The 14,837-nt window shown below is 27.6% G+C and overlaps 1 protein-coding gene across 6 annotated transcripts in view; it reads left to right on the top strand.

Moving 5' to 3' along the window:
* Nucleotides 1-9,078, top strand: part of LOC106681419 (solute carrier family 41 member 1) — a 197,404-nt gene extending 188,326 nt beyond the window's left edge. For all 6 annotated transcript variants that reach the window (XM_014421732.3, XM_067044640.1, XM_014421733.3 and 3 more), the window contains exons 9-10: nt 2,540-2,691; nt 5,583-9,078. In XM_014421732.3, the coding sequence (XP_014277218.1) occupies nt 2,540-2,691; nt 5,583-5,759 (329 nt within the window). In that variant the 3' untranslated portion in view covers nt 5,760-9,078. The remainder of the gene's footprint in view (nt 1-2,539; nt 2,692-5,582) is intronic.
* Nucleotides 9,079-14,837: the final 5,759 nt, after the last annotated feature.

The following is a 14,837-nucleotide window of genomic DNA, read 5'->3' as shown; positions in this document are numbered from 1 at the left end:
ATGAATGTGTGAAATATATATATATATATACACACACATTCAAATATTTATACAAATACAAACACACATGTACATATACTTCTATTTCTATTTCATAGCTAAAACATTATGTACTTTTATAGTTTCATTTACTATTTAATTATTTTGTAATTTTATATCTTAAGTTTTGTCAGCACTTTCAACATAATAGTATAAAACCTTGATATCATAATTTTATAAGTATATATTACTACCACTGTAATAGTTTTAGGGTTATTATTTTATAAATAATTATCCTGTTCTTTTTACTTGCCATATTTATGGAAACTAAAAAAGAAATTTAGAGTTTACAATTACACCTTTATTACACTTTACAACTGGAGACTAGGCATCTTGTTGTTGTCAGGCCTTCTCTTAGTAAATATGATAACTTTAGTTTTACTCTTATTTGATATTATTTTCCATCTATTAAATTGCTTAAAGCATTTTTCTGTTGCAATGTATAAGTACGTACACTGTATGAAGAAATATAGAGGATAATGCATGTAATGCAATGTTATATTTTGTAATACTATCAGAAAATATATTTTACATATTTATTATACACCACATCAAGAAGTATTTCCTAATACATTGCGTGAGGACTTAGACCTCCATGGTCTGTTGCCCATATAATAATAATAATCATAAAATATATTAAAAAGAATCAGAACTACAACTGATTCCTGAAGAACTCCAGTCTATATCTGTTTGTAATAGAAATTTAATCCATTTAAATAAAAATTCATTTCTGTTCCTTAAGTAGCTACTTATTGATAAAATTAAATATTTTGGAAATTTGGCATTTATAAGCTTAAAAAAAAGATCTTGGTGCTATACTCTATCAAAAAGTTTTTTCCAAGCGATTAGGATCATACTTGTGTGCTTATTAAGATTAAAATTTGTGAGAAACAATGTCTGTTACTCTTGTAAGCGGTGTCATTATTGAGTTTTGGTCATGCTGGTAATCAGAGTATACACTATTATTCTCCAAGAAGTTTATTAATCTAGTTTTGATTCTTTTTCAGCCATTTTGGCCAAACTGTTAGAGTTTTGCAGCAATATTTGCTAGGAAATGCTGTATTTATGCCAGGTTTGAGTATAATTACACTTACTTTTTTTCCAAGAATTCAGCTAGTAGCCCAAACACGTGTAAATGGTAAATAAGTTTTGTGTACATCAATGTGTACATACATTTCATGAAAATGTTTTTGACTAGCACATTTCACATACTATCATTTCCAGGAGCTTTATTGCATGCATTTTGAAAAATAATCTCTACTCTACAATTGCATGAAAAAAATATTCTCATAAAGTGCAACAATACTTGATAAATTGATGAGTAAATGTATTTGAACTGTAGGTACAATGGTTGATTTTTTTTTTTCATTCAGAAGTTGTTAATGGACATTTTTTAAGTAATTATTCTGTTTCAAATTGCATAATAATCATAATAAAATATCTTTTTCATGAATAGAAAATTAGGAATATATTTATCATTCTTTATTTAATTTTAACAAAAAGAAATTTGTAACCTCATAACCCATGAAGGATCTCAGGACTAATATTTTATATAAAAGCCCTGTTTCATGGCCAATGATTATAAAGGGAAAGGATGAGATCAACATCCATACTCAACTACTAAGTTCACCTTTCCTTACTCATTGAATGTACTCATTTTGTATCTTGCAGTTTAGTTGTTGTGTAACATAAACCCTATCAATGATTATAGCTTGATTTAATTGAGAAATAATGTGGTTCCTTCCTTAATTGTTGGTTAAATACATGATTAACTTGCATCATATTTTTGGCACTTTTTTCTTATTCATTCCAATTTACTAAAAATTAATATATCTATACTTAGTTCGTATGAGGTTAGCATTAGTGAAGATTGTAGTTTTTTATTTGGCGATACTTTTTATTTATTTTACTGTGACATAATCCCCAAAATGAAAATCTATCCTCTCCAAGAAAGGTGACTAATTATTATGTTTAATATATTTCTTCATTAATACATTAATAAACATATACACTCTAATACCACTGCCACTGTCTGCTTGAAGATGGCAGCTTTAATAGAAAGGCTACAAATCTGTTTCACTAAAAAAATATTAAAAAAAAAAAAATGTCATAGTTTTATTTCATTCCATATTCTAAATACTTAGTTATTATATCAATGCCCTGAAATTTTATATGAAAATGCTTTGATTTATGCAAGAAATTATACAATTGAATTACACTTACAATTATACAATAATGCTACTTACTTTTTATTCGTGAAATTATAGGATATAATTTGATTTTAATGTAAATTATCCTGTTTATTACTAAAAGAAAACTTGGCTTATCATATATTGAAGAAGAGTAAGCTTATTGAATCTGTTGTCACCCTGTTGGTAATTGTGATCTAGTGGTATTAGAATCATAATATTTGAAAATATTTTCATTTTTTAGATCTATATAATGCTCAAATTGGTTTTCTAGTTCAGTTAATTTTAAAACTTCTTATTTTTGTTTTCAGATTCTTATAGTGTAACATGTAGAGTATTAATGGGTTTAGCAGTGCCTGGGCAGTTGTTATTTGCTGTTATAATTATGCTGGTTCGTCATAGTTTTACTGTTTCAACAGGATCTCTTTTTCTGTTGTTTTATGTAGTTGCAGCTCTGTCTCAGGTAAATAATACTTGTTTTTATCCATATAGTATTGATGCTTACCTGTAAAAAGAGTATAAGTGGCATTATTATAGAATATGGAATCATATTTCCAATGCCAGCCCAGGTTATAATGATATATTGGTATTAGCAAACATTCATAAAAAATTACAGAAAACCTTAAATAAACAGAGATAGGAATTATTTCAATATGGAATATATGTTGTTTTTATGAAAGCATAGTTTATCTATGGAGAGCTTTGTGGAAAAAATGTTGTTAGGAAAATGATCTGTAGTTAGAGCTCAGCTGTTCCCCAATGATTCCATTGGTAAGGATGACTAAGAGTTTAACTAAGAAGTTGCTTGAACACATGGGATAAACGACTGTGGATAGGATTGTGTGGTACAGGTTGACTAAGGCTGAGCTCTAAGGTAAGAGGCATGACAAAGAAAACAATAGAGAAATTTTTTATTAATATTAAAAAATCCTTAATGAATATTTATAGAAAGGCATAATAAACTTTAATCATATTTATTAGTCATAAAATTTAAAAAAAAAAAAGGATTATTGCATTAAATTTTTAGACAGATTGGAATTTATTTATTAAGTCAACAAAGAAAATTTAAGAAATAATTAAGGAACATGTTTATTTTTTATCAAGATTGAATAAAATTACTGCTGGTCAAGGAAGTGAAAGTTTTTTAAATGTTTTTAGGTGATATATATTCATTATATAGATCATTTAAGTACATATGATTTACTTAAATGATATATGTATAATACTCATATATCATTCAAGTACATTTTTCACTTTTACTACCAACAACAAGTCAACTTTTACTCTGCATTCTTGTTCAGGAGGCCAACTATGAGTTATTTGAAAAAAATTTTACTGGTAATATTTGTGCATCTATGATGAAATTTGTATATAATGTGAAATATGGCTAGCTAAAAAAACATTTCTAGGTAACTCATAATTAGTGTCCAAGAACTACCATGGCAAGAATGTAAATTGTATTTACTATATCTCGTAGTAAGCAATTAATGTGTAAGTAAAAAATAACTTTCACCAAACAAATAAAATTTGACTTACACCACTATTTTTCCCACATACAATATATGATGTTGAGTTGGTTACTATTGAATAATCATACTGTTTGATAATATTCATAGAAAATATATCAAAAAGGTAGCTTCAGTAAATTATTAGCATGCTATTCTCTATCAATGTCTTGTCTACCACTCTTGTAAGAGATATTTTGAGTTGATTAGAGCTATTCGGTACTATCAGAACCAAAAAAGAAAGTATGCAATTTGACACTATCACAAGTAGTGATGTAGTGGCAATCCAGGTAATCCAATGGAAACATGCAGATAGTAGGCCTAATTATTACCTCCTTATAAATTGTATACACCAACAGAACCAGGTAAAGAGAAGGTTCATGATGAACAATGTTATAAAGCTCTTATGACATATTTTCATATTAAGACTCAGAGGGAAATACTTTTCTAGAGAATAGAGGTTCCTCTATGATTCGAGGCAAACAGATAAAGGAAAATTCTTTCTTTGCAGTATGTATGCGCTAAAGAAAAGTACTCATTTTATTACACCTTAAAAAAAAAAACCTATGAGAGCATGTCAAGCCATAATGTGAAAATTATTCTGGGGGATTTAAACACTAAGGTAAGTAAAAAATTCTTCAGACCAATAATGGCAACTTGTGAGAAACCGAAGAATGGATTTTGATTGGTAGAATATATGATTGAAAGCAGTACTTAATTCCTACACCAACATATTCGCATGAAATTAAAAACAAAATGTACTAAATACAGTTGCCTTGTAAGAAATTGGTGAACCACTTAGGAGGGTGAGAAAAAATTAATTAGTTGGATGATGAATGCAGAGAGAAACTAGAAGGTAGAGATGAGGCTTGGGGCAAAGGAACAAGAGTGGTTTGCCAAGATTACAACAACAAGAGGAAGAAAGCTGAGAGGATCTGCCAATAGAAGAAAAAGACAGAGGGAAGCAAATAGAAATGAGAGGGAAAACAAATATAAAACTACAAAGGAATATCTAAAAAATCAGAACTCCTGTTGTTTTTACATACAGTTGAGAAGTATGAAATAAGTCTATTAATCACACCATAACATTTGTGAAAATAAGGAAGGAAATATGGTAGTAGGTAGAGGTAAAGTTGTCAGTAGATGGGCTGAGCATTTTCAGGAAGCTTATTTTCCATACTAATGGATTTTTAAGAACAATATCTCTCAGAAACAGAACTTGATCAGGCCTTGGACTTGAAACAGCTAGATGAGAATGATGTACTTTCTGATAAGGAGGAAATAATAAACATTGCCTTTTGTCTAAAGACTCTAAAATCCCAACAATAGATGAGATTCTGGGGGAACTCCTTAAATAATGTGATGAGTTCTGGGAACAACAATACCAGCTCAAATTTGACACACAAACATAGGAGGAGATTCCAGGGAGTTGAAAAGTGCCACTTTGGTAGCTTTTATATATATATATAAAAGTGACAAATTCAACCGGTCTAACTACGTAAGAATGTGTATATTATCCACAGCCATTAGCAGACCTTGTGGTCTACAAGCAGATGGAACTTAATGGTTACATACGTGGTTTCAGAAGGAGGTCTATCAAAGATTTATTTTATGTCCAATAGAAAAATAAAAATAATTTTAAATAATATGTAAAGTTCATATATTTTAACTGAATGATTTACCTTAATATTTTAAAAGCTAAATTAAAATGACTTAAACATTTCCTTCTCCATTAACGATTGACAAGTTTTAACAGATGAATGTTTATGATGTTATTATTATGTATAATTTTTATAACATATTTTATTAAATTGGTTTATATTTAAACTAAATATTAAAATCTTTTCAGGTTTACATACTTATGTACTCAGCATATGTTATGACACACTTTGTTTGGAAATGGAGTATAAATCCAGATACTACAACAATTCCATATTTGACTGCAATTGGAGACTTCTTAGGAATTATTTTTCTAGGAGCAGCATACACTCTTTTAGAGACAATGGGCCTAAAAGAACAATTGTAAATAATGTTGCTGAGCTATTAAGTAACTGTGATCTGTATTAGTATTAATTTATCTATTTTTTGTTTAGATATTTGTTATTTTGGCATGTAATTTACTATATATACATCTTGAAAATGTAATATTTCTATGAAACTTCATATTCTTGAGAATGAAAAATAAGTGCTGATTTAAAAAAAATTAACTGTAATGGTTAATGTTTTTTTTGGTGAATCATCATTTTGATAATTCATCTTCAAGAAATGTTTACACTGCCCATTGAAATGTTATTGATTTATTTCAGTTATTTTATTGTACATTTATTTATATTTATGCATGTGTAATGTTTTATGTGTTTGAATACTATTTGTGTTGACAAATATGAACACAACTTTTTTTTTGTCATTTATTCCTAATCTATTGCGATGTTTAATTTTCCAACTTTATCATGTTTTTTTTTTTTACAATTTTTCAGTTGTAATAATTTTTAGTTATCAGTTATGTTTTATTATATATCTATGTATCATGGTTTGATATTTGCTATTAGCTGTTATCAATGTATGATTGCTTCCTTTTTAAAGCATAATTCATTTTTAAATACAATTTTTTATTTATTTACTTTTTGGGACATATGTGACCTATAAATATTTTATCTTGATACGTTCTTATATTAAAACACAAATACTCCTATTTATAGAAAGAATTGTTCTTAATAATTGGAGTGTTCACATTTGAAAACTCATTTGGAGTGGACTTTAAATTCTGTATTTTATAACATTTATTATAGCTCTAGTTATACAGTATGGTGCTAACATCTGATTCAAGATTTCATTAGATATATTTTTATATATTGCCAAAATTATTTTTATTAGAAAAAATTAAAAAGTAAAAAATATTGAAAATCAATGTTGAGAGATTACTATATAATTATCTTAAGAAGAACCTATATCCTTACTGTTGAAATCAGAGTCATTATTATTAATTGTGTGTAGTTTTGTAACCATGTTGATTGTCATAATTATACTGTTGATTTGAATATGTTTTAAAGTAATTATTAATATTATAAAATGCAGAATTTTAGCGAAATGTTTGTAATTAAGAAGTTGAAATACTACTTATTACAAGTCGAATGTTAAATACAAGCAAAAATATCAACTGAAAATAGTTTAGTTTGTGTACATAAACTGAGTTTTAAAAAAATAAATGCATGAAATTAAGAATACTTTAAACCATACAAATTCAAGTTAGAATTTTAAATAGTATTAGATACGAATAGATATTAATGTATTTGAATGCATGTTACTGGAAAAAAAATTAAAATTTAGATATCCTGCATTCATAAAAAATCAAAATTGCTACAATTCATTATTCACTTATTGTTGCCAATATTATTTTTAATAAATGTTAATTTGGTAAAATTAGATTGTTAGTATTGAAATATATATATATCTCTCTCTCTATATATATATATATACATTCACGCATAAATAAATATGTATTTGAGTTTATATGTGTGTATAAATGCATATGCACCCACATATACACACACTTAAAAATTGTATGATTTTTAGAATTTTATCTATGTATGTATATAAATTATTATAATTAGTAACCACACACCTTCATGTATAAGACAAATTGTTTGTACTGTGTTGTCTATAAATGTATTTACTGTATGCAATTGTGCACGTCTTGGAATGTGTCTATTATTATATATAGTTTATAAATAATAAGTCAGTTTAAAAATTTTGTTTTTAGCTTGAAATTTTTTTTATAATTAATTTTGAATATTACAATAGTATTTTTTAAAACTATTAGTTATTATTTTTTTGTTTTCACGTAATGTTGCATATTTGTCCTTTTATATTTTGGGTATTTCTCATCTATAATACTTCATATTTATCATTATTTTTTTGCCAGTAGAAGAAAATCACTAATACCATAACTACAATTTTCAAACTCTTCTGACAAATACTTTGTTGGGGTACATTTTAATGAAGACTAGTCACTTTTAATTGAAATTACATAAAGGTGTCCCTGCTTGAATTAGAAGGTATTTCCAATGGTGTGAAATAAGTTTCAATGGAAAGAACAGTCTAATCTCTTGTGTTGAAAAAATATTAGATGCTTCATTGAATGTTGGAAAGTATCACTAGAATGAACACCCTTTGGTATGAAAAAGTCTAAGAATTTTTATGGAATGTTTATTTTGATGAAAATTAATGAACCATTTTAAAGATAAATATAACTATGGGCAAAAATTAAACAGAGGACCCTGTATTTAAAAATTAGAAAAACAAAACAAATCTTGTGAACAATAATACTTTTCTAAAGTATATTCAATGGACGATTCTTTATTTGTTTCAAAATGATATTTTTGTATGAGTGACTTCCTTTTACAAAATTTCTCATCATGGTGACTTAAAGGGAATATCTCACTTTATCAACACATTTAAATACTGATCACAATATTGTTTCATCAGTGGATCTATTTAAAAAAGATTTTCCTCTTTATCTTCTTATTGATAAATTATATCCCTTTTATATTTCACTTTTATAAAATATGCCTTTTATGGAGCACAAGGCATCCTGTATATTTTTATTAGCATGATTCATATTCAATGTCCTTGTAATGTTTATGTAAAAGTAGAAGTTCAATAAAAGTTTCTAATAAAGATGTAGTATGAAAAATCATAAATAAGTCTCTAATAAAGATATAGTATGAAATAATATACAAAATGACAATATATGTTTTTTTATTAGCAAATAATAATTCTTACAGTTCTGTTTTTTTTTTTCCTGTTTCTTTTGTGCAATGAGGTATATCTACCATATTAATACGTATTTATAAATGGGTGTTCCTTTGCATATATTTTTATATCAGTTAGCTTTTAATTTTGATAAAATTTAATTTTTGTTTAATATAAATATATATTTATAGTTTATTCTTAGAGATAGTGGCACAAGTTTTTAATGTCCTTTGGGATAGTGCCTCTCCTATTATCTTTAATGTTCTTTTTGTAACTATAATTATAGCTTCTGGAAACAATCAAAGACCAGTGTAGTCTATAATCAAAATATTAGTTTGTAAATATTCCTCTATTAATACCTTGTTCCTAGATAAGTAGTTATGTATTTTCTGATATTTTTAGTAAGAATTTGTAAAGTCAGTTGACTATGAGTTAATGAATAATTAATTTATTAAAGGATCCTAGCTCTAAATTGATTTTGCCACCAAATATACTTTTATTAACTTATTTTATTACTAGTCAGATGATTAAATAAATGAATGATTCATGAAATAAATGTAGATACAGTACAATCGATGTCATTCATTGCAATCAAATACCCTTTTCCTCATATTTCTTTTATTGGTACATGAAGAGTTTGTTATTGTACATGCAATAAGCTACTGATTTTTGGTAAGGTGTAAAACTTATTTATAAATAACATTGCTACATATCAATAGAAAATTAATGAATAAAACCAACTAACTATGATAAAACAAAATACACCCAAGCACACCTAGGAGAAGATACTGGGAAATAGGTGGCTAGAAATTTAACTTCTGGAAAATGAGGTGTATGATGGACACAATTACCTTAGAGATTAAAAATGACTCAGAAGGCTACTGTGAGGAAAAGAGGAGGGAAAGGGGTTAGATATTACTGTGCTATCAAAACACTAGATGTTAGGAAAGCGTTAAACTCAGTGAGATATGATTATATTTTGGATGCCCTACAGAAAATGCATGTTCACACATATAATTAGCGATTACTCCAAAGACAGAACCTTGATATGTTTAACAGAGGACGAGCATAAGAGGTTCAAAGTCACTAGAGGAATAACCTAGGATTCAATGCTGGAACTTCTGCTATCCAATACAATTTATGATGAAGTTCTCATGCTCAACCTTTCCAGAGGTCACCAAACTGTAGGTTTTACTGATGCCATGGGGATTGATACTAGATACAAAAAAATGGTGATCCTAGAACCAATCAGAATATTACAATTATCCTCATCTGTAAGACTGGAATTGGCAGACTGCAACACTGAAGTCAATCCAATGAGTAGCAGGAAAATTAGGTAAGAAATCACTCTGGCTCCAGGCATAGTGGTGGTTCATTGATATCTGCGTAATGTATATTTAAATTTTTGATAACTGTTTTAAAATGTCACCTCTGTTGTTTATTTTTATTATTTGCAATGCTTTTAAAAACTGCATAATACACCATATACAATGCAATAAAAACCCACAAAATATGCGGTATAGTACAACTAAAATATTCAAATATACTAATGCACCTAGAATAAGTTCTAAATTAAGAAAGGTATTGGAGGAGGGATTAAAAGTTCAATAAACTAACTAATAATTATTAAAATAAGTACATATTTAAAAATAGGAAACATTAAGAACTTAAATGTGTGAAAAATATGTATGTTAATGGATAAAAATATAACATGATACACTTTTAACGACAATATAAAAGTAATAGAAACTTAAAATTACTAATAAAAGAAAATTAGCAATAGTTGTACTTAAAAACTAATTCAAATTAACAAAATAGAAAGACATTAATTATTAATGATTGTATGGATTAAATACCAAATAAATTTAATTTTTTTTTTACTTTAACAAAACCTAATCCCCTATCGTTAAAAATATTTCTACAATTATAAAATTATCTTTCTACATCATCAAAAACCGTGATGGGAACAAATCCATATACATTTAAAGTTACAAATACAGCAAACTTGGATGAGAACAACTGAATCATTCCCATCTTAAATTGTTTTAGTATTTTCTAGAATATAGAGTCCCTAATTTTTCATGAAAATCTTTTCCATTTTTTCTTTTAAAAGTTTCTCCTTGGCCTGGTATGGAATTACACTTCCTGTAGTTTGATTTTATAATTTGAAACTTTCATCTAATAGCACTATAGTTTTCTGATTTTTTTTTTTATTTACTAAGATAGGTGTTACTTACAGACTACAATTCTAACAATTAAATTATCGAAGGTAGCGTTATTTCGTTGAATTTTTGTTTTATTCATTTAAAATGAACCTGCTACTATTATCTGGGATTTTATCTCCAATGCTGTATTTGAACTTTTATTTATGTATATTTATTTTATTGAAATCATCCAAATATGCAATTATATGCTTCAATCAGACCGCAGCTGTCAACCACCACTCGCTCAGAAGATAAACAAACGCCCAATAGATCATTTTCAGTTGAGGTCGGTTCCTAAATTTAGAAGTATTTGTTTGCTTGTTCTTCCATAGTTGGCGATTCCCAAATTTTTATCACTTTTCCTGACAATACCTTCGAACATCAAACATATCCAATACCTTCATTCGAAAATCCTCAGAATCATAGTCAACTCTCCATATTACATTTCCAACAGACCATCATCTTCATATACCTTGTGTCCTTGACCTCATACATACCAAATTTTATAAGTTCTAAATAAACCTTTCCAGTCACTCAAATCCTTATTCAGTTCCACTTATCCCTGTAATCCACAACGAAACGGTAGTGGCCAGGATATGTATTGAACACAATTTATCTGTTTATTTATTTGTTTATGTTTATATAAAACACATACACGATTTTGGTATGAATATGCTCAAGTACATCACTATTACTTATTACCCAAGACTGTGACAGATTGTAATATTTATAAATCAATACATAAAAAAAAGGAACATATTCTAATCAAGACCGAACCCAGGATAAAATGGGGGGGACGAGCCATGGTCATTCAGGTTGTGACAATTTATCACGAAAAAAGCAAATTAAACCAAAATTGTGAGACAATTATATATAATAATAGTTGTTTTTATTAGTTATTACAATTATTTAATTGAGAAAAAATTAAATTACAATTTTATTTTTTACTTTTTGGGGAGCAGCTTTCCCCCTCTGCTCTTCGCTGGGTACGCCTAAGATTCTAATCAAGTTTTAGAATCTAGTAATTCTGCGTATCTTGCAAAAGGTAACTTTTTTTTAAATAACCTCAGAGATCAGCATCATAACTGCTAAATGGATCACCTTCAACCATCCTAAAATAAAAGTTTATATTTGTTAAAAAAAAATAACATTATAAGATTAAAATAATATGATTAATTTAGTTTATTACACATTTCCGTTATTTATAAATACTATATGTAACTATTTATGAACTTTAATGGACTAGAGAATAATTCCGACTTTCAGAAACGTTTGAATGAAAAAAAAAATGTGTAAATTTTATATTTCTTTTTCATTGAATATGTAAATTAGTGGCCTAATGACAATTAGTAATACAACTTTTTCGAGAACTTAACTGATTTGTAGTTTTCTATACACAAAATAATTATGACAAATGTATATTCTTATGTATATCTTTCTGTTATTGTCGTCACCAAATTTGTTTTTGTCCAAAAAATTGTTTTTCTTTTTTTTTTTTATATTACTCTGCAACAAAAGTCAAATTCTAGGCGGTGGAGGTCTCCCCAAGTCAGACGTTTCACCAGAAAAACAATATATCAACTAGATAGGCTTGATGAGATGGAATGTAATATGACCTCTAGCTTAATTGATTGAATGAGTATGTTTTAAACTGATTTAAAAACAGGAGTTCAATTGAAGTTGACCAATGTCGCAAGCCTAGAGTGCAGGAGCAATCATTGTAAGTGGTTCAACACAATAGGGTCATAGACAAGTTGCCATATCAATATAGTCTTTTTCCAATTGTATTAGTATCGTTTACAAGGTTAACGCTTATTTTTATTATCTATGATAAATATTTTAATAAATTATTATTATCTAATAATAATTTCATTTAATCTGTTCAACGGATCGAACGTGGGTAGGGGATCACTGGAGTGGGTCTGAGAGAGTAAAATAGGAATAATAAAATTGTCAATTAAATGAAATAAAATTTTTCAAATGGAATGATGTTGTTAGATAGAGAAAAAAAATTAAAATATTTGTAGTGTTTAGATGAGTATTGATCGTAAAAGGAAAAGGTAAGGGAAAAAAATGATGTTATATTATGCAAATGTATTAGTACAAGAGCCGGGAAGAAAAAAACAAAGTTATTTTACCCCAATTTTTTATTACTTTAATGAAAACTATGTATAATTACTAGTAAAAATTTATGAGTCTGCCGAGTATAGGTAGGGGGAATAAAAAATGGCGGCTGTTTCAAAACGTTAAAAAGAATTGATTTTTCATTCGAAGCTCTATATCTTTAAAATTACAATCAATACTAGAAAACCTAAGAGGATATTATTTAAAGCAGATTAAATTGTCTGAAATATTAGCCCTAAAAGAGCTATTTACGTCCAATGGTTCTCGAGATATAGCATTTAAAAAGCAATATTTCATAAAAATGCACTGAAAGATTAATAGATTGTGTATTTATTTTGAGAACTCAATATCTCAGGAACTATGTGACGCATTAGCACTCAAATTAAGCAAGTTTAATGTACTGTAAAGTAATTTATGACCTTTATCTTCGTACGAATAGTAGTTTTCATGATATATGCTAAAATAAATTGATTTATAGTTGTTGAGACAATAAGATTGATTTATGAAAAACGTTATTACAGAAACCATAAGACGTACAGATGTTAGTCAGCATTTAAATTAAATCTAGTTAAATTTACCATAAAATAGTTAATGACCTTTATCTTTGTATAAGTAGTAGTTTTTATGATATTTGTTAAAATAAATTCACAAAGTGTTGATGTTCGGATAAAATGTTTGAAAAAATATATATCTAGAACCATAAGACGTACATATGTCTGCCAGCACTGAAAAAAAAAGGAAATTTAACTTACTATAAAGTAGTTTATAAAACGTATCTTCGTTGGGGTAGTATTTTTAAAGATATTTGCATATAAATATAAATTTGGCACAGGAAAATTTGTCCAAACAACCATAAATCAATTTATTTTAGCAAATATCATTAAAACTACTATTCCTGCGAAGATAAACTTCTTAAACTGCTTTATAGCCCATTAAACTAGCTTTAATTTCAGTGTTAATAGACATCTGTACGTCGAATGGTTTTTGAGATATAGATTTCTCAAAATAAATTCATTAATTACTGATCTTTCAATACATTCCCTACAACATTTTTATGAAATATTGCTTTTTAAAAAGCTATATCTCGAAAACTATTTAAAGAAAATAACTCTATTACGGCTTCTTCTTTAAATGAAATTCTCTTAGCTTTTCTTGTGTTGTTGCTACTTTTTCAGAAATAGAGCTCCGAATGAAAAATTATTTTTTTTTAACGTTTTGAAACAGCCGCCATTTTTTATTTCCCATACCTATACTTGGCAGTCTCATAAATTTTGACTAGTAATTATACATAGTTTTTATTAAAGTGATCAAAAATTGGAGTGAGATAACTGTTTTTTTTCTCCTCTTGGGCTCTTGTACTGTATGTATTGTGTATATATCCAATGATGGATTGCTTGGTATGCTGTGTATTGTAGCAACCTAATGTATTTGGGGAGCAGGGCTAAATAAAGCGTTTCTCTCTTATTGCTATATAGTTTTATTAGACTATATCCCCAATTCGGGAATTTAATCACCATTCAATTACGAATTATGTGTGAAATAAAGCTTATATTATAAAACGAATTTTTGAAACAACGGAGTATGAAATTTTGTGGTTCAAAACGTTTGCCTAACATTTCGTCTTTGATTTCCTTTATAGAATAAAAAAAAAAATAGCTACATTAACCAATCTTCACAAAAACTTGGTAGCGTTTTAGGGCTATATACTGCACCAAAAACCATAAATTGGGCCTAATTAAACAAATCAGAACCGGAGACATAAAATAAAAAGTTAAAACGTTTTTTATTTGAAACCAATATTTCGATCTTACAAAAGCATCAAGTGCAAATGGAGTTAATATAGATTAAGAGAGAGAACATTCAGTTTCCCAACGGTTGTAGTAACATAGGATTTGGATAAAATACAGAGGAAAATACAGAATAAACAACTGTTTATATGATAGTGATAGTGTAGATTAATCGAAAATTAAAAGTTATAATTAATGAATAAACAGTTGTTTATATGATAGTGATAGTGTAGATTA

This window comes from Halyomorpha halys, unplaced genomic scaffold (assembly GCF_000696795.3).
Source record: "Halyomorpha halys isolate HHAL.00 unplaced genomic scaffold, Hhal_1.1 Scaffold337.1, whole genome shotgun sequence".
Lineage (NCBI taxonomy): Eukaryota > Metazoa > Arthropoda > Insecta > Hemiptera > Pentatomidae > Halyomorpha > Halyomorpha halys.
This window is presented reverse-complemented; position numbering and strand designations above follow the sequence as displayed.